General features: G+C 33.5%; 1 protein-coding gene, 1 long non-coding RNA gene and 1 pseudogene across 2 annotated transcripts; all 3 read right to left on the bottom strand.

Moving 5' to 3' along the window:
• Nucleotides 1-1,578: 1,578 nt before the first annotated feature.
• LOC145940745 (uncharacterized) lies at nt 1,579-10,185 on the bottom strand. Its single transcript, XR_014426070.1, has 3 exons — nt 10,085-10,185; nt 9,137-9,236; nt 1,579-1,874 (listed from the first exon to the last, which is right to left on the bottom strand). It is a non-coding gene; the product is annotated as an uncharacterized LOC145940745 (long non-coding RNA).
• A 1,754-nt stretch (nt 10,186-11,939) lies between these two features.
• Nucleotides 11,940-15,988, bottom strand: LOC145940644 (uncharacterized). The gene is made up of 4 exons (XM_083046019.1): nt 15,898-15,988; nt 12,985-13,197; nt 12,718-12,893; nt 11,940-12,170 (listed from the first exon to the last, which is right to left on the bottom strand). Exons 2-4 carry the CDS (start codon nt 13,193-13,195, stop codon nt 12,150-12,152), a joined length of 408 nt encoding a protein of 135 aa, XP_082902145.1. The 5' UTR covers nt 13,196-13,197; nt 15,898-15,988; the 3' UTR covers nt 11,940-12,149.
• LOC145940247 (uncharacterized) lies at nt 13,834-14,592 on the bottom strand (annotated as a pseudogene).
• Nucleotides 15,989-20,022: the final 4,034 nt, after the last annotated feature.

Here is a 20,022-nt window from a genome sequence, read left to right as displayed (position 1 = left end):
TAATCTTACATCTACTTATGCACAAAATAATGAGAGAAATAAATTAGTGCAAAAAAACACATAGTTGTTAAAAAAAGTATAATAGCAGCTACATATTTTTCTTTGAAAATAACTGTTTGTTTTCTTCATACCATTGTATTCTTTATACCATGTTTTCTTTATACCATAAGTATTGAGATGAAATTATCGAAAAATGAATATTTTATGAGATATTTCATAGTTTATATAAAATTAAATCAATTTTAAAATATTTCGTAAAGTTTTCATTTTTTAGCCATCCTATTACTTTTTATGTTGAATGTTGCGAGAGTTCGATTTATATAATAAAAATAGTTCCACTAAAAAAACTAAGTCTAAATATAATTGAAAAACGCTACGCAAGAGCAATTTTCATTATCTTCTTTCGAAATCTTATAATATAATACAATTTTTATATTAACATTTTTCCAGAAAATGTTTTATTTTTATGATAACACTGTATCAAATAAAATACCTTGTATATATATATATATATGTATTATGTATGTATGTATGCATACATGTATGTATAAATATAAGAAATATATATGACGTATACAGATGTATGTGCATAATACATATATAACTGAATATTATAATGTAACTTTCTACTCAATTACAATCTATCTAATAGTTCGTTTTTTTCAATCAATATAATGACGATGATGTAATAACAATGTATTATTTCTATAAACATTATAAGTATGTATATTTTTGGTCGTATAAATAAATATTTATACATATGTAGTAGAAATTTATAAACGCAATATGCTCGCACCCCTCACAGCACATCAACATTTTAATAAGGTTGCAATAATCTTAAATTGTAAGATTGTAAGATTCCACAGAGATTAATAAATGTGCCATTAACCTCCTAATAACATATGCATGTTCGTCCAATCTCATTCCCTTAACATCCCAGAAATCTTACAGGGCATGTTGTATTAACATTCATATAATATACTAAGAACCTTTTAATATTACAAATTAAAAGATTCTTAGCATGTAATATGAATATTAATACAACATGTCCTATAAGGTTTCTGGGATGTTAAGGGAATGAGATTGGACGAACATGCACATGTTATTGGGAGGTTAATGGCATATTTATTAATCTTTGTGGAATCTTACAATTTAAGATTATTGTAACCTTATTAGGATATATGAGAGATTCATTTAAAATTATAAAATTGTATATATATGTTTTATATTATTTATTATGTAATATATATAAATATATACATATATATAATTATTACATTATTAATATATATATTTTATATATATATATATATATCATTATATAATTATATATTATATATTATTTTAATATAACATTATATATATATGTTATTATAAATGATTTTTATATAATAATAACGCAGTAGCGTAACAATTTATTTGACTGGGATGCTTCCGCAAAAATTTTTTGAGTCCCCTTGCACAAACATATAAAAAATTGCATTATATTTTTAAAGAAAAATTAAAGAAAAATTAAAACTAAAAAATTAAATAAAAATTTAAATAAAAATTAGAACGAAATAAAATAATAGTTATTGGCCGCGTTCAACAGACTCAACAGCTCAAGTAGCAATCGAACGTGATTCTTACTTTTAGAACCAGCCAATTAGAAAATTGAAAATTGAAAAAAATGCACCCGGAAATAACGCTACTGCGGATAATAAACTTAACAGTATAATATAAACTATATATAACTTTTACAATATATATAAAATAAACTAAATATGAGTTTTAATATGACTTAATATGAATTATATATTGCATCTTTCCATCATCAGTTCGCATTCTCTGCTTCGTCGATTGCTTCACGCTCCTGTTGCTTTTTCGCTTTTGCTCTATAAAAATTTCTCCAATTAATGTGTGTATTTTTCAAACAAATTTATCTGTGATATATTTTTTTAGAGTAATTATAAAAAGCGTTATATGTGTATTGTATTTTTTCTTTTTTATTAATTATAATTCTTAATATACTATTTTTATTATTTTTATTAATTATTATAATTTTTAATATTTGTATATTATTTGTGTGCACGTAATTAGGTTTAGTCTTTATTACACGTTGCTTGAGATGCACCGGTTTCGCTCAGAGAGAGCGCGAGGTGGCGGAAGTTATTTTTTACCGGATCGTTTGCAGCGAAAATGAGGAGAGCTCGATCGAGAAGGAAAGGAGTTGCGGGAAAAGATAGGCAGAGCGATTGATATCGGCAGATGAATTTGAGAGGATAATAAAGAAATCGAAAGAATTAATGGAAATAGAGATCTAGAGATATTTAATTGTCGAATTTCAAATAGCGCGTTCGATACACTCAGATTATAAGTCTTTATAATTTTGTGACGCACGAATATGCTTACTGAAGCTCTCTAGCCGCAAATTAGATTTCTGTTCGGGCCGTAAATCGATCTCCTATATATATCTTGGAGAGATCTAGAGGGCTCGGATAATCCGATAGTGCCCGACTCGTGTTTTTCGAAGATTCGGCTTACGAGTTATAATACAGCGATCAGACAATAAAGTGAGAACAATGACGAGTCTCACAACATTGACACGTCTTTGTGTACTCAATTTCGCTCGATTGGTCGAAAACATTTAATATGCTATTATCTCGCGATGCTTAATTTGATACTGAGTATGAAACGAAATTATAACGATAAATTCAGAATATAATTTTGATTGAACGTTAACATACCGCCCGCCTCGAAACATCGTTTCGAAATAGTGATACTAAAGACCTGCAACACAAAATATTGCAATGAAAGAAAAGAGCGTTTGTTTTGAGGCGACGGATATGTTAATTACATTTTTTTTTTTTTTTAATGGAAACGATTTTTCACTTAATTCATCGATTCAGTTTGTTCTATGTCGATTGGTAAAGGACATAATTTAACGATCGGACGTCGATACTCGGATAACGCGGTTTTTATGGTCGCAACGCGGACTAATCCGTCAGGACCTTCGTGACATTGTGTTACGCGAGCCAGATCCCATTTGCTTGGCGGAAGTAGCGGATTTTTTATTAGAACTAATTGTCCGACTTTAATCGGACGAGAGGCTTTCTTTCGCCATTTGACGCGTTGTTGAAGCGTATTGATGTAGTCGTTCTGCCATAATTTCCAAAATCGCTCTGTAAATTGTTTTACCAATTGCCATCTCGACAGACGATTTTCTTTAATGTTAAGTAAAGACGGCTCGGGAATGGCGGTTAGAGGGGACCCTATTAAAAAGTGACCGGGTGTAATCGGCTCATAATCATCCAGCGCATCATTTAGTGGCGCTAACGGCCTTGAATTAAGACACGCTTCGATGTTACATAGGAGCGTGGTAAATTCTTCGAAGGTCAGAGTGTGAGCGCCTATGACACGGCGGAGATGGTGTTTGACGCTCCGCACTCCGGCCTCCCAGAGACCGCCGAAATGAGGGGCGGCAGGAGGAATGAAGTGCCACGCTACTCCTTGAGATGCTGCGAGATTGAGGAACGAAGGATCGCGTGATGCGGTTCGAAATGCGGTGGTTAGCTCGCGATCGGCTCCGATAAATGTCGTACCGTTGTCAGAATACATAGACTCTGGCATTCCTCTTCGAGCGCAAAATCTCGAATAGGCGCCTAAGAACGCGGCGGTTGAGTAACCGTCCACAACTTCAAGATGGATCGCGCGGATCGCCATGCAGATAAATACGGCTATGTAAGCTTTCCGCGTTATTCTGCCGCGACCGGGCATTGATCTGATAAGCATGGGTCCCGCGTAATCCACCCCGCAGTGTAAGAATGCGCGCGCGGGGGGAGTTACTCTGATTTGCAGTAATTGACCCATCAATTGAGTAGCCGTTGCTGCTTTCTCGCGAGTACAAATCACGCACTTATGAATAACGGATCTTATTAGAGAACGCGCTCGCAATATCCAATAGTCGCGACGTAGTGTAGCAAGCGTAAGTTGGGTGCCTGCGTGAAGGGAGCGTAAATGTGCTTGGCGAACGATCAGGATAACTAATGGGTGCGACGGTAGGATGACCGGATGCTTGACATGCATGGGAATTGGCGCGTTGTGTAACCGCCCGCCAACGCGAATTAATTGATCCTCGCCGATATACGGATTGAGAGATACGAGCGCGCTTTTTGTTGACAGGGGCTTGTGCTGTAGAAGCGCAGTTCGTTCTTGCGAAAAAGTTTCTTCTTGAATACGTTTAAGCCAAAAATTTCGCGCGATGTTGCAATCGTCGATTGTGAGCGCTGACGAAGTGTTGGCTAATACGGCGTGAGCCTTAGCGGAACGAAGTTGATTTATAAATTTAAAGAGATATGCGGTTACGCGGACGAGTTTCGGCCAGGATGAATATCGTGAAGCGAGATCCCATGGCTCTCGGGATTGCGTGAGATGCGCAATTACGCGAAATCTTTCCTCGCCTAATAGATCAGTAGAGCGCGTGTCGGCTTGCGGAGGCCAATCAGATTCCGATAGTCGTAACCACGAGGGGCCGGTCCACCATAGATGGTGAGTCGAAAGTTGACTTCCGGTGAGCCCTCTGGACGCGCAGTCGGCCGGATTTTCCTCCGTAGATACTTTTCGCCAGGTAGCGGATGGAAGTAGAGATTGAATTTCCGACACCCTGTTTGACACGAATGTTTTCCATCTCGAAGGATGGTCGCGGATCCACGCGAGCACGACAGTCGAATCCGTCCAGCAATGGCACGGAATGGTATTTGCATGCAGGGACGTACGCACAAATTCGATTAGTTGAGTCAATAAGACGGCGGCAGCTAATTCCAGCCGTGGAATGCTTATAGATTTTACAGGTGCGACCTTGGATTTGCTGGCGAGCAGCATAGATGTGATTTGCCCGGAAATTGATACGAGTCTGATATATACCGCGGCCGCGTAAGCAGTTGTGGAGGCGTCGGAAAAGCCGTGAAGTTCACAATACAATGTGTCGGAACCTTGCCGTATCCATCGATCTATCTTTAAGTTATTTAGACCCGCTAATGTTGACTGGATCGATTCCCACTGTTTGTTTAAATTAGATGGAAGGATATCGTCCCATTCCAATTTTTGCAACCATAGTTGTTGCAGAAAGATTTTAGCGACTACAGTAACGGGAGTGCTCCAACCGAGGGGGTCAAATATTTTCGCAACGGTTGAGAGGATTGATCTTTTAGTGTTCGGTCGAACGTTAGGAAGCGCGGTGCTAAATTGAAACACATCGAGGGACGGATTCCAATTAATACCTAAAATTTTAAGCTGTTCATCCGTTTGTAGGACTTTCGTGCATGCTAATCCGTGATTTTCAACGGCGAGGTCTTCGAGAAGTTTTACCGCATTGCTTGACCATTTTCGTAACTCGAATTTTCCGCGACCGAGCAACTCGCAAACTTGATCGCGAATTTGACGTAGAAGAGGAATATCGTCAGCGCCGAAGAGAACATCGTCAACGTAGATGTTATTTTGCAATACTTGAGCAGCTAAAGGAAGCGTGTCACCGTCGTCGTTAATAAGTTGCCGGAGCACGCGCAATGCTAGAAACGGCGCGGACGCAGTGCCGTACGTAACAGTCAATAATTGATACGCTTGTAAATTTTCAGTGTCATTTTCGGACCATAATATACGCTGGTAATCAATATCTCGATTATCGACGAGTATTTGACGATACATTTTAGTAATATCCGCGGAATACATCCCATACACATATCTGAATTGTCGCCAGCGAAGGATTACGGATGCTAAGTCTGCTTGTAATTTCGGTCCGATTAACATGTGATCATTTAGTGACGTCGAATTCGTTGTTGAACAAGATGCGTTAAAAACAACTCGTAAATGAGTCGTGATGCTACTGTCGCGGATTACAGGATGATGAGGGATGTAAACGCATTGCGCGGATGCCGGACGGGTTGTAACTTTTCGCATATGGCCGAGTCGCTCGTATTCGGCCAAAAATGCTGCATATTCGGCTTTCAAAGCGGAGTTTAGTTTTAATCGACGATGTAATTGATGCATGGATCGTTGAGCAATCGCATGTGATTCGCCGATTTCGATTGGAGGAATTCTTTTAAAGGGAATTCGAACCACATATCGCCCGTCCGCGCAGCGCGAATGCGTCGCGACAAAATGCTCTTCGCATTGCTGCTCTTCAGGCGTGAGTAGAGTCTGTCTTGGGATTTCTTCTAATTCCCAAAACTGGCGAAGTTCGCGATCGAGAGATAACGAGCTTGCGCAGTGTTGCACCGTAATTAAGCGACGCGGAGAGTTCGGAATCGCCGTAGGACCAGAGAGGATCCATCCGAGAATGGTATTTTGAGCGGTAGGCTGACCGCTACCGCCTCGGCGAATGCCATCGAGCAGCAGTTCGCAATATAAATCGGCGCCTATGATTATATCAACAGGGTCGGAGCTGAAAAGGTCCGGATCTGCTAACGTTAAATCGGAATAACAATTCAAGCTGATTGAAGTTGCCGTACGCGACGGAGAATAGCTGGTGAGCGATTTAAGAATTGACGCCGTCGTTGTTAACACGGGACGAGACTCGTTAAACGGCGAAATTTGAATTACTGCGGCATAACGAGATACTCCGGCATTTACGCATCCGACGGCAGAAATTGAGATAGGCATCCGGAGGCGTCGTAACTTTAAATTTTGCGCAAGTCTCGCGGATATCAATGTCATCTCTGAACCCTGATCGAGCAATGCTCTTACTCCCGCAGTTCGACCTTCCGGCGATCCTACTGTAACGCGAGCCGTCGCTAGCAAGACGGAAGGTCGAGATATGAATTTTGATGTAGAACATAAAACGGTGACGGCTGTAGGAACCGTCGCGTTTGACAGCGAATTCGCAGTGGTTGTCGTCTTGTCGCTAGATGACGAAGCAGAGTCGATGTGCAACATCGAATGATGCTTTTGTTGGCACGTTCGGCACGAATATTTGCTCGGACAAGAACTAACTGGGTGCTTGGCGCTCAAGCAGTTTACGCAACGGTTCGCTTGTTTTATTGATTCTAACCGTTGATTCGGACTTTTCTTTAGGAACTTAGGACATTTATTTATAAAATGAGACGCCTTACAGAGTGGACACGTTATAGAAACGGATGCGGTTGCGCTTGTAACCCTTTGCGCTCGCGTGACATTAATCGCATTGGAGGGATTCAACTCTTCGAGAGCGCGTGCGCGTGACGCAAGAAAGCGATCGAGATCATCGTATTTAGGTATTGAAGAATCGTCGCCGCACTTCAATTTCCACGCTTTCCGTGTAGCATTGTCGAGTTTCTGCGAGATGGCGTAAACTAAAATATCGCTCAAAATCTCTTCTGACGAGCGCCCTAAATTCTTCAAAGAGGCGATCGACCTATTGGCTTTATCGTGCATTTCATTTAAGTCGACTGCGGATTCGCGTGAGACATTTGGTAAATTACATAAGGCGGCAACATGAACTTCGATTAGTCGACGCTTGTTTTCGAAACGCGAGACAAGAGCTTTCCAGGCAATGTCGAAATTATCTGCGGTGATCTGAATATTTTTGATGGAATCAAGCGCGCGACCGGTTAGACTTGACGACAAAAAGTGCATACGCGCGAACGCTGACAAATCTTGATTCTCGATAATAAGCGACTTAAATCTATCGCGAAACGTTTCCCACTCGTCGTAATTGGCCGAAAACGGAGGTATTTTTATCGGCGGCAAATGCGATAGTGAAAATGCGGAAATACCGTTTGAATGCGCCTGATTGGAAGACTGGGTGGAGGTCGCTTTCGGCTCGGTGGTCTCGAGGCACTCGGCCATGAAGTCCAAAGTCTTCAAGTAGACATCCTCGTGTTTGTCGAATTGACTATTCTTAAAATAGTCAATGGCCTCCCGCTTGTCTTCGGGGAAGACCTTTTGTAGGGTGGCGTGCATCTCGATGCATTGAGACCACGTCTCCTTCAGCACAGATATTCGGGATCGGATCTTTGGGCCGGTATAGTTGTCCTTTCCGATTTCCTCGAAGGTCTTCAGTGCTCGAGAGATCGAATGAAGCAACGATTGTTGCTTTATCAAGAATTCGCTCATCTTTGACATCGAGCGTTACGTTGATGGCACGTCACTTCGATGATATCCTTGCGGTATCGCACCTCGATCCGGCTCGAAGGACCAATATTATGTGCACGTAATTAGGTTTAGTCTTTATTACGCGTTGCTTGAGATGCACCGGTTTCGCTCAGAGAGAGCGCGAGGTGGCGGAAGTTATTTTTTACCGGATCGTTTGCAGCGAAAATGAGGAGAGCTCGATCGAGAAGGAAAGGAGTTGCGGGAAAAGATAGGCAGAGCGATTGATATCGGCAGATGAATTTGAGAGGATAATAAAGAAATCGAAAGAATTAATGGAAATAGAGATCTAGAGATATTTAATTGTCGAATTTCAAATAGCGCGTTCGATACACTCAGATTATAAGTCTTTATAATTTTGTGACGCACGAATATGCTTACTGAAGCTCTCTAGCCGCAAATTAGATTTCTGTTCGGGCCGTAAATCGATCTCCTATATATATCTTGGAGAGATCTAGAGGGCTCGGATAATCCGATAGTGCCCGACTCGTGTTTTTCGAAGATTCGGCTTACGAGTTATAATACAGCGATCAGACAATAAAGTGAGAACAATGACGAGTCTCACAACATTGACACGTCTTTGTGTACTCAATTTCGCTCGATTGGTCGAAAACATTTAATATGCTATTATCTCGCGATGCTTAATTTGATACTGAGTATGAAACGAAATTATAACGATAAATTCAGAATATAATTTTTTGATTGAACGTTAACAATTTGTATATATGTATTTGTATAATATTTGTATATATGATTAACTATAATATTGTAATATTAATATAACAAATAAAATTCTTATTATTATTAATGAATATACATATACATATGTTTTTTATTTTTATATCGCTAGTAAAATAATCAACAGGGTAGTTAAATTAATCGACCACACTAGCCAATGAATTTTTCTAAGTTTTTACTTTATCGACCATATGGTTGTGGTCTTTATAAAGTACAACTTGAAATTATTAATTACAAATTTTTCATAAGTGACATATACATGTATCTACACACATATATATATATATATACATACTCTGCTCTTTGCACTCGCCACTTAGCGTGTATTAACCAACTCGATATTGACTCAGCAATCTGTGTATCACTTGATTCCGGTTTATGAATTCGTATCACTCCTATAAATAGGAAAAAAATCGATATTACTATAATGATACTAAAATATATGTATGAAAAATAAATATTTACTTATATAAATATTTTCCTACAATAATTCTTAAATAAAACGTTATATTTATATAAAAACGAAAATATCAAGATATATATTATCAGTAGTTTGCAAGAAAAAAAGCGAGTGAAAAAAAAACTTTTTGCAAACTAAGTTTCAACGAAATGGATAATAAAATTATTTTTTCGATTAATTTCAAGCAGGCTTTAATAGAATTCTAATTTGGAGTTTATATGTATACAGTTATATAAAGATATGTTGAATATTAAAAAGTCACCATATATAAGGATTTTATCCAACAAATTGTCATATATTAACATATAATAATGTCAAATGTTATATGTATACATATTTCCTGAACAAATATATTAAGATTTTTCATGCATTAATTATATATGTATATTTATAAAGTGTTTCATATAAGTAAATTTTTTTATACTACTATGTATTACTATCTAAACTTATTTTTGAGATTTTTATTTAACTTTTTTGTGTAAACTATGCATTGTATGTGTGTGAATTAGTAACTCTATATAAATATGTACTAACATATATATTTCCTGAATAATTTTATATTGATATAATATTTTTACAAATATTTTTATGGAAAATTTTTATTATGTTAATATGAAAATAAATATAACTTCATTATTGAAAGCATCAAATTTGGTACTAGAAATACTCTATTCTATAAACTCAAATATTTTAAGAACAATTTGTGAATAAGGATAGTCTCGTCTATGTTTTGTTGTTTTAAATATGGCAGAATCGATTGTTTGAGTTTCATGTAATACTCACTCTTCACAATTGAGCATAATTTTAGAGCACTAAAATTTTTCTTGTTTCGTTGTCCTAAATAACTGAAAGTCTGTGCAAAATGGTCGCTTAGTAACTTTTTTGACATATTTGGGATTATATTGGGATTATATTGGACAAATTCACTCCACCCACTTGTTTCAACGTGTTTACCTAGAGACAAGACAGAGAAAAGAAGAAATTCGTTATTAATTTAAAATATGAAATATTATCAACTAAAATTATATATATATATATATATATATTGTTAATTAAACCTATATATATATATATGTATATGATTTTAGGTTTGTGTACGTATTATGTATGTACATATATATATGAATATGTATATATATGAATATGTATATATATGAATATAGATATATATGAATATGAATTATATATGAATATGAATATATATGAATATGTATATATATGAATATGTATATGTATGTCAGGCGGCATGTTCCGGGACGTTTTTTTATGTCCTGCGGCAGATTTGAGGACTTTTGGTACATTCTAGGACCGTCCGGGAAAAATTTTATGTAAAACAGTAGATTCCAGGACGTCCCGAAATGTACCATTTTGAGCTATTGGCATGTTTCAGGACGCTATGTACGTACATAATGAATGTACATATATAAATGTAAATTATTGGTACATGCCAGGACATTTTTATGCTGTGGTATTTTCTAGGACGTTCCGGATTATACCATTTTAGGCTACTGGCACTTTTTAGGACATTATGTACGTATGTCATAAATGTATATACATTTTATGTATATATGTATGTATGTATATACATGCAATGTATTGGTAGATTCCAGGACATTTTATATGTTTCGGTATTTTCCAAGACGTCCTGGAATGTACCAATACAATACCATCTAAAAGTCTATAATTAATACTTGCAATAAAGATGATACTTCGTAAGTGAGAATATAAAAATAATTAGTAAATTATTATATTTCTTTATATGAAACTGAAATGGAGTCTAAACGCTATTTCATTTTATTATACTTACATTTTTAACAAGCTAATAGGTAGGGCGTGTCAATAATATAAATATAACAAACTTAAATATAAGAAACGTATGTACATATTCATATATATTTACATTCATATAAATACATATTCATATAAATACATATTCATATATATTCATATTCATATAAATACATATTCATATATATACATATTCATATATATTTATATATATATGGATATATATATATATGTATACAGGGTGTCTGACGTAAGGTGTCACACCGAAAATATACAAGTAGATCTCGTTAAACTGAGTCGAAAAGTCCTATACCATTTTGCAAACAACCACGTAAAATTTCGAGATATTAATTAAAAAAGATCGACCAACGAGCGCGCGAATTACGTCGGGGCGGCCCGCTACATGCTAGGCGCGTGTTGCCTATAGCGATACGGCACGGTACACCGCTTAGCGGGCCGTCCCGACGTAATTCGCGCGCTCGTTGGTCGATCTTTTTTAATTAATATCTCGAAATTTTACGTGGTTGTTTGCAAAATGGTATAGGACTTTTCGACTCAGTTTAACGAGATCTACTTGTATATTTTCGGTGTGACACCTTACGTCAGACACCCAGTATATATGAATATGAATATATATGAATATGAATATATATGAATATGAATATATATGAATATGAATATATATGAATATGAATATATATGAATATGTATTTATATGAATATGAATATATATGAATATGTATTTATATGAATGTAAATATATATGAATATGTATATATATGAATATATATATATATATATATATATATATATATATATATATGAATATGTTATATATAAAACTACATATTAACCATTTTATCTGCAAATGAGCTAGTTTTTAATAGCTGTTCTAATCGTTCTAATGCTTGCATATTTTGTAATGGAAGATCATACTCCTCATATAATATAGTATTGTCGACTGTTTCTTCCTCCCTATGCCGCATAATGTTTGATGTTTCTAGCAATATCATTCTATTTTCTAGAGCAGTCATTTTGTTAAGCAACAATTGTAATTTTCTTATAACCTCTTTTTGAAATTCTAAAAATAAAAATAATTAAAAACATTAAAAAATTAAATGAATTAAAAATGCAAAATAACTAAAGTGCTTTTTTGATCGCTGTGTTGTAATTCTTTTGTTATGGTAATAAAAGATTCGTGCGCACTTACTTATTATCTCTTATTATATATAATAAATACTGATGTAATAAACTAATAATTTTGAATATACATAAATATTCTCAAAAAATTTTTAAAAATATTAACCATTTTCTGCAGTTATTAATAAGTTTTTGCTTCCGGTACACGTGATATTTTTATCTTTTTCAATCGTTTTCGAGTTGCCATTTTCATCTGATAGATTGTCACAATATCTCCGTTCTGTTGTGTATCTATTATTTATTGTCGCTTCTTTATTTAAACTTTTATTATGTTTAGCAGAACTCATTTGGCACTCAGATTTTGAGCGTTCTATATGTGTTGATGGCGGTGAAGCTAATTGACTTGCAGAAATCTTTTTATTGTTCGTGACACAAGATTTTTTTGTAAGTTTAGGAAAGGGTGATAATTTGGTTGTTTTCTCACTAACGTCAGAATCAAATTCACATTCCTCTGACGAAGAATAAATTTTTTTAGCTCGCATATGTCTTGATTTTTTTTCTTTGACGCATCTTCTGTTTTCATCATTTTCTGTGCTTTCGTCAGCCGTCAAATCTGACATATTTTCAGCAATAAGTAGCTTCTCTTTTGCTTTTTCATATAAATCTGAAAATATAGATAGACATAAAAAGGATATTTAAAATCGACATATTTATAAATAATGTACATAATCGAATTTTTGAAAAATAAATCTAACTTGTTCTATAGAAGATTTTTAAAACATCATATTTTTTCCAGTTTGAGTTATCTTCAGGAGATAATTGTGATGCAACAGCCTTTTTTATTTTTGTTGGATCCCGAAAAGTGGGATAAGCACATTTCATTTCACTCTCGTTTAACCAACATGAAGGTACTATTGCCAGGCCATCATTAAATTCTACGACAAAGTAGATTTTCGAGGTGGCCATTTCTGTTTAAAGTAGATAAGTTTTGTGAAGATAGAATCACACGTTAATATAGAAGATCAAAATAAACTAAAAATTTCATTTTTTAGAAATAAACAAACGGGACTATATAAATAATAATTATAACTATTCTTCGAACTCTATACTCGTATATATACATACTTAAACTATGCTGATTTTATAATTCATTTATATTTATAACTTATATATATTTATAAAATATATTTATAATTTTTATATTTACAAGTAAAGCGCGGATAAGAGCGTTATCAGAAATGCGAGCAAGACTATCCAATCGAAAACCTTCTCTGTATGGCGAGGATTCTCGATTTGAAAATTTCGCTCGTGTTTCCGGTAGCACTCTTATTTATACTATAACTATTATAGTTATATTATCTATTATTATTAGATAAATTATTTTTAAATGTATGTATTAAGGGGCATATAACAAACTGATCGCCATACGGAATTTTCCAAGCTTTTGCTGCTACATAATTTATGTCCCATGCATTTAAAGTTTGATTTTCATAATTTTCATTTACAATATTTATTTGTAAAAGTGAAGACTGAATAGGTACATCATATAAAACTTTTACATTTAATAGTTTTTTCCCAATCACAAATATAGTTTTATCTTCACACTAAATAATATTTTCTATTTCTATGTACTCTCCATTTTCTAATATGCAGCAATTATTTCTTTTATTACAGCGGATTGTATATAATAAATTACACAACATTTTATATTGACTTTTAATATTCTTAATATTGTTTTCTAAAGGGCCATCAAAATGTTTATTATCTAAATATAATTCAAAACCTCTTATTTCATAATTCAGAGTCTTTTCTTTAAATGTTTCATTTATATTTTCAATTTCACCAAATCTTTTTGAAATTTGTTGTAATGGTTTGTCTCCTTTTCTCAATAGTTTTTTAATTGTTGACATATAATTTTCAAACCTAAAGCAACTAAAGTTATCTAATATTCCAAATTTTCTTACATCTGCAACAAGATGTAATAAATTATGTATATTGTGAGATACATGTGCTTTATCATATAATTTTGCAAAAGAATCAACAAAGTGTTTCAATAAATTTTCAGCATAATCTAAATAATAATTTTCCTTACAAAAAGTTTGATTACATAATATTCAAATAGCAATATGAAGCGTTAAAAAATTGTTATACATGTCTCTGTCTAATATATCTTTTAAAACAATAGGCCCTAAATATAAAAGAAAAGTTCTAAATTCTGTAGCTTTCCACTGTTTATAATCTTTCAGAGATCTAGGTCTTCTATTAAATTCTAATGGAACTGTTGATCTTATATTTTTGAGTAATCGAGAAACTCGTTCACAGAAGGTATTAGCTATTCTTTTTGGAAATACATGTTCAACCATAATTACTTATTAATTTTCGCATCACCCCTAAACATACTAAATGCATATAATCAAGTGGCACACAAGAAACTAATCCAAAATTGTTTATTTCCTTTAATATACATTCTCCTTGCTGATATTCTCCCATGTATTTATTATCTGCCAGTTTTGAATCAGTACGGAAGCTATTTTTATTTATTCCAGGAAAACATACACGTCCATGCCATTCACCTCTTATGATACATTTTGTACAGCTAGAGAACCCTGTATGACTTTTTACTGAAAGAACAAATGATTTTGCTGGTGTATCGCAAATCAATGCACTTAAATTTACTTTGACTGTTATTTCATTGACACTAATTCCTGTTATTATTAATGGCTTTATATCTGATACAAATCTTTTTAAAAATTCATTGGGATCTTTTGGTTTTGTATATCCATAATACAATCCTGCAATATATACTTTACCATACAGATTTTCCGATACAAGAATAGGCCAAAAACAACCGTTTGAAGACCGAGATATAGTCATGCCATCAATATTTATTAATAAATCCAGTACAGAAATTTTTTTACCACTTTTTCTTATATCCATTATCATTTTTTCCACAATACTTTTAATATCAAAGTGACAATATTGACCATTGCCCATTTCAATAACCTCAGTAATATTTCTAGGAGTTTGTAAAAGAGTTCTAGAGTCCTTTGGAAATTTTGTATTTGTATAAGAATTTAAAATTTCTAACAGTGGTGTCAGCGCAGAGTGTGTGATTCCATATTTTATTGCCCATGCAGCTACAGATTGTTTGAAATTTTTATTTTTATTTAAAGACTCATCACTCATAGTTTCAGAATAAAAATTATTATCTGTGCTTATTGCTTCTAAGGACTCATGTAAATGTTCAATTAAATTTGATTGCGATATGTTGTCATTTACATTGTCTTCATTTGGTGATATAAAAGTAACTTCATCATCTATATTTCTCATATTTGCAGTATTTTCTTTATTACATTCTATATCTGTATTCATTGAACTATGGCAAGGCAAAGTTTGTGCCTGTAATAATAAACTTCTACTAAAAGAATACGAATCTGCCTCAATTTTAGCTAAACGCCTAAGATGACCCTTAGAATATATTTTATATTTATGTATTCTATTCATTATAAATATTTATAATAAAATAAACTATTTATAATAAATAAATAATTATAATAAATATTATATTGCTATTATAGATACCGAAAGCACGATAATCTAACTTAACTTAACCTCCTAATATACATAAATCTATATAGTTAAATATTTATACAATTTTTATTTATTACCCAGTTTTTAGTATGATGATTGAAGAGATGCACAGATGAGTTGAACCGATGCACACACTCAAAATAATGCACAAAATACGAAGTATTCTTTTTCTCAAAACGTGGTTTTGTCCGATTATAACAAAATCGTCACATTAGAAAGAAAGGAAAGTAGTTCAGTGGCTATAATTGGCGCGCAATTTGAATAACAAAGTTAAAACAAAATAAATATTTTTGCAAATAAATATAAAATAATTATAAATATGACACTTATAAAATATTGAAAATTTATCAAACATAAATAATACAAAGAAATACTTATTTTATAATATATTATAATAAAATATTTTATGATATATTATTTTTATAATTAAATTTAATTAAATTTTTTAATAAATAAATAATTTTGAAAATATGAAAATGTCCAAACATCAAATTTAATTAATATTTTAAAAGATATTTTATAGTTTTATATTACGTATTTTTAGTATACCCGAAAAATGAGATAATTGCGTGAAGATTACTGAAATATTGAAATAAAGTTCTATTAATCTTCCGACAACATTATAATGTAAGATTATATTGTAAGGTTAGTAGTATATACCAACAACCTTACAATATAATCTTACATTATAATATTGTCAGAAGATTAATGAAATCTTGTTTCAATATTTCAGTAATCTTACGTGCAATCATCTCATTTTTATAATTGCGTGTAAGATTACTGAAATATTGTAATAAGGTTCCATTAATCTTCCGATAATATTATAACGTAAGATTATATTGTAAGGTTGTTAGTATATACTACTAACCTTACAATATAATCTTACATTATAATATTGTCAAAAGATTAATGAAATCTTGTTTCAATATTTCAGTAATCTTCACGCAATTATCTCATTTTCATAATTGCGTGTAAGATTACTGAAATATTGAAATAAAGTTCCATTAATCTTCCGATAATATTATAACGTAAGATTATATTGTAAGGTTAGTGGTATATACCAGTAACATTGATTATTAAATATGTAAGGTTGTAACCTCCCTATAATCTTACTGCAATGTTCGGTGCTGTGAGGGACATGAATTGTGTTCAACATATGATGAAGGCAGACACACATATGATATACTGTTTTCTATGCGCTCCGATACTCTTTGATACGCGTGCGAAGCGATAGAACAGTAGAAATATATGATGTCTTTTCAACATACTGAACATAATTTTTATTTACTCTTTTGTGGTTATTTTTATGCATAACGCTGTCGGTAATGACAGAACTAAAATTATCGACAATTATCGACAATTTTAGTTCCTCTCAGATGAGGGCGCAAACCCGTCGGAGTTCGGCCGTAGCTTTAGGATCCCCTTAAGGGGATCCTAATCGGATGGTCGAACTCCGATAGGTTAGCACCACACATATCCAAACATATACACGTATACACATATACACACGATAGGTTAGCACCACACATATCCAACATATGCACGTATGCACACATATGCGTGAAAATGTTTTTAATATATAACTTTTTTATTAGACTTGCAATCTCACTTTTTATTGTTTACTAATATTTCTTCATGTTAACCCTATCGCGTATACTATATTTTATGCACAGATAAACTGCAGAACTATTTTTATTAAATAAGTATTGTTACGAGCTGACATGAAAGAAGCCGATAACAAAACTGTAATTTTTGATTTTTATATGATTTATATATGGAATTATAGCTAACGCGGTCCGTTTTTATAAGTACTTTAATCGTGGAAAAGGATTTATTGATCTGTATAGTCAATAAAAAGATATCCCAAAATAATAAAGTTGGTTCTGCCGTACCGACAGAACTAACTTTAGGATCCGACTAGGATCCCCTTAAGGGGATCCCCGAGCGAACGACGAACTCCGACAAAAAAGCAGCGCCACTATTTTGTAATTAAAAATTATTGGTAATTACCGATTGATTATCGAATGGTAATTACTAACATTTTGAATTCCACATTATCGATCATCTTAGGTTAGAAATCCATGTATACATTGCATACATGGGCTGCGTTCGGAAACGTCACCCGAGTGCATTCATTTATCTGACAATTAAAAAAAAATATATATAATATAATTTAAAATACATAAACAATATATTTGCAATAGTACATATATATATATATATATATATATATATATATATATATATATATATATATATATATGTACTATTGCAAATATATTGTTTATGTATTTTAAATTATATTATATATATTTTTTTTTAATTGTCAGATAAATGTTTCATTTATAGTTAAAGAAAAGTCGAGAGAGAAAGAGAAAGAGAAAGAAGGATTTCTTTAAAATTTAAGAAGAGGAAATATAAATAAATAGGAAAAAAAGAGAGAGACATAGATAGATAGAGAAAGAAAAAGATTGATAGATTGATAAATAGATAGATTGAGAGAAAGAGAAGGAATAAAAGAGAAGATAAAAGCAAAGAAGAAGGAAAAGGATTAAATATTAGGTAATAGTATTGTTATTAAGTATTATAAGTATTATTAGTATTATTTGTTTTTTAATTTTATTGTAAATATTTTATTTACAGCTTAAAAAAAACGAAGAATAGACGCGCACGCAGAAAAAGAAGAGATAGAAAGAACGACAGAAAGAAAGAAGAGGATGATATAAAAGATTATTTTTAAAAAGAATAGAGATAGTATAAGTGAGAGAGAGAGAAAGAAGAAATAATATTTAGTTTTAATATTTAAAAAATTATTAATTATATAATTTATAATTATTTAAATTATTATATAAATAATTTTTTATATAAATATATAATGTAAAAGAAAAAATGGCGCGTGCAAAGCGCGCGTCTGTGTTGTTCTAGTATTTTATAAACTATATGTTGAAGAACGTCATGCAGTTATTTATATCATATACCTATCTTATTATTTTTACCTTCTTAAACAAATAGCGAGTCTTTTTTTGCATTATTGGTTCTTTTCAAAAGGTTGTTTGTTTTTTAATTCTAGATACAATTTTTTCTAATAAAATTTTTTTCCTATAAAATAATCGTTGAGACATCCGAAAATATTGATACGTTTCATCGTCTATTAATTCTTTATACATTGGTCTAGTTTACATCGTTAAATCGATTGGTACGCGCATCAAGTTGGTGCAGATTAAACATTTGATTAGTCCCTGTTTACACCAATCGATTTCAAAACAGATTGAGTTAGGTTTTCAGTCCGAAAAAGAACAAATTTCACTGTTTTTCAAATTATATAAAATTCTAAAATTCTGAGAATCTTAATTCGATTTTTAATCTAACCTCAATTTAACAGTAGTGGCAGGGAAAATGCGATCGGAATCAAATCTGATGCGTTTACAGCGTGCTGACATCCTTTGATACGCGTACCAACTTGGTCTGATACTCGCGAGTCAGGAGTATCGAACTAGACCATACTAAAATAATCCGCGAGCGTTTATACCGAGAGTATCAAACGATTTGATACAGATATAAGTAGGAATACTATGCCGGTTCTAACCCGGGTCCTCCGAGGAGGGCGCGGGGCGGGGGGGGTTCTCCGTGGCGAGGGGGTATGACGTTATGCGGGGCGGGGGCGCTTATTGCGTATTGTTTTTCATAAACAAAACAGCGTATTGTATTACTTTGAATTATCTAACATGTTTTATTATAAACAAAACACCGCAAAGTGAGCGCCGACATTCGGCCACCCTCGCGATACCTCCCCCACCCCTCCCCCATAAGGCGACGCGCTTTGGCGGTACTTCCGCCCTCCCACTCCCCTGCCCATATGTGACGTTTCTTCCTCATTGTTTAGGAAGAATTCTTTTGCGATAATTTTGCTGACATTCGGCCGCCCTCGCGATACCTCCCCCTCCCTTCCTCCATCTGAGGGGATCTTGGGAGGTCGCGCTTATCGCAATGAACACGTCGGGACGTGTTTTTTTTTCGCGGTAAAAGACCGTGTTGCATTACGCGCCGATATTCGGCAGCCTTTGCGGTACCTTTCCCCTCCCCCTAAGCGGAATTCTTTCTCATTGTTTAGGGAGCGCCGATGTCCGGCCGCTTGAATTTTTTATAAACAAAAATGAGCGCCAATGTCCGGCCGCTCTGTGTCAAAAGCGATAACGCGATGA

This window comes from Prenolepis imparis, unplaced genomic scaffold, assembly GCF_030444845.1.
Source record: "Prenolepis imparis isolate NDT839.2.m4 unplaced genomic scaffold, iyPreImpa1.0 SCAF_9, whole genome shotgun sequence".
Taxonomy (NCBI): Eukaryota; Metazoa; Arthropoda; class Insecta; order Hymenoptera; family Formicidae; genus Prenolepis; species Prenolepis imparis.
Note: the sequence above shows the minus strand (reverse complement) of the source record. Positions and strands in the feature narration are given on the sequence as shown.

Bases quoted from the DNA above. Each gene is read 5' to 3' on its own strand.
- LOC145940644 (XM_083046019.1), bottom strand. From the start codon at position 13,195: ATGGCCACCTCGAAAATCTACTTTGTCGTAGAATTTAATGATGGCCTG. The intron at 12,894-12,984 runs GTTAGATTTATT...CTATATTTTCAG, and splicing joins AAAAATCTTCTATAGAACAA to ATTTATATGAAAAAGCAAAA. The intron at 12,171-12,717 runs GTTAGTGAGAAA...TTTTATTTTTAG, and splicing joins AATGTGAATTTGATTCTGAC to AATTTCAAAAAGAGGTTATA.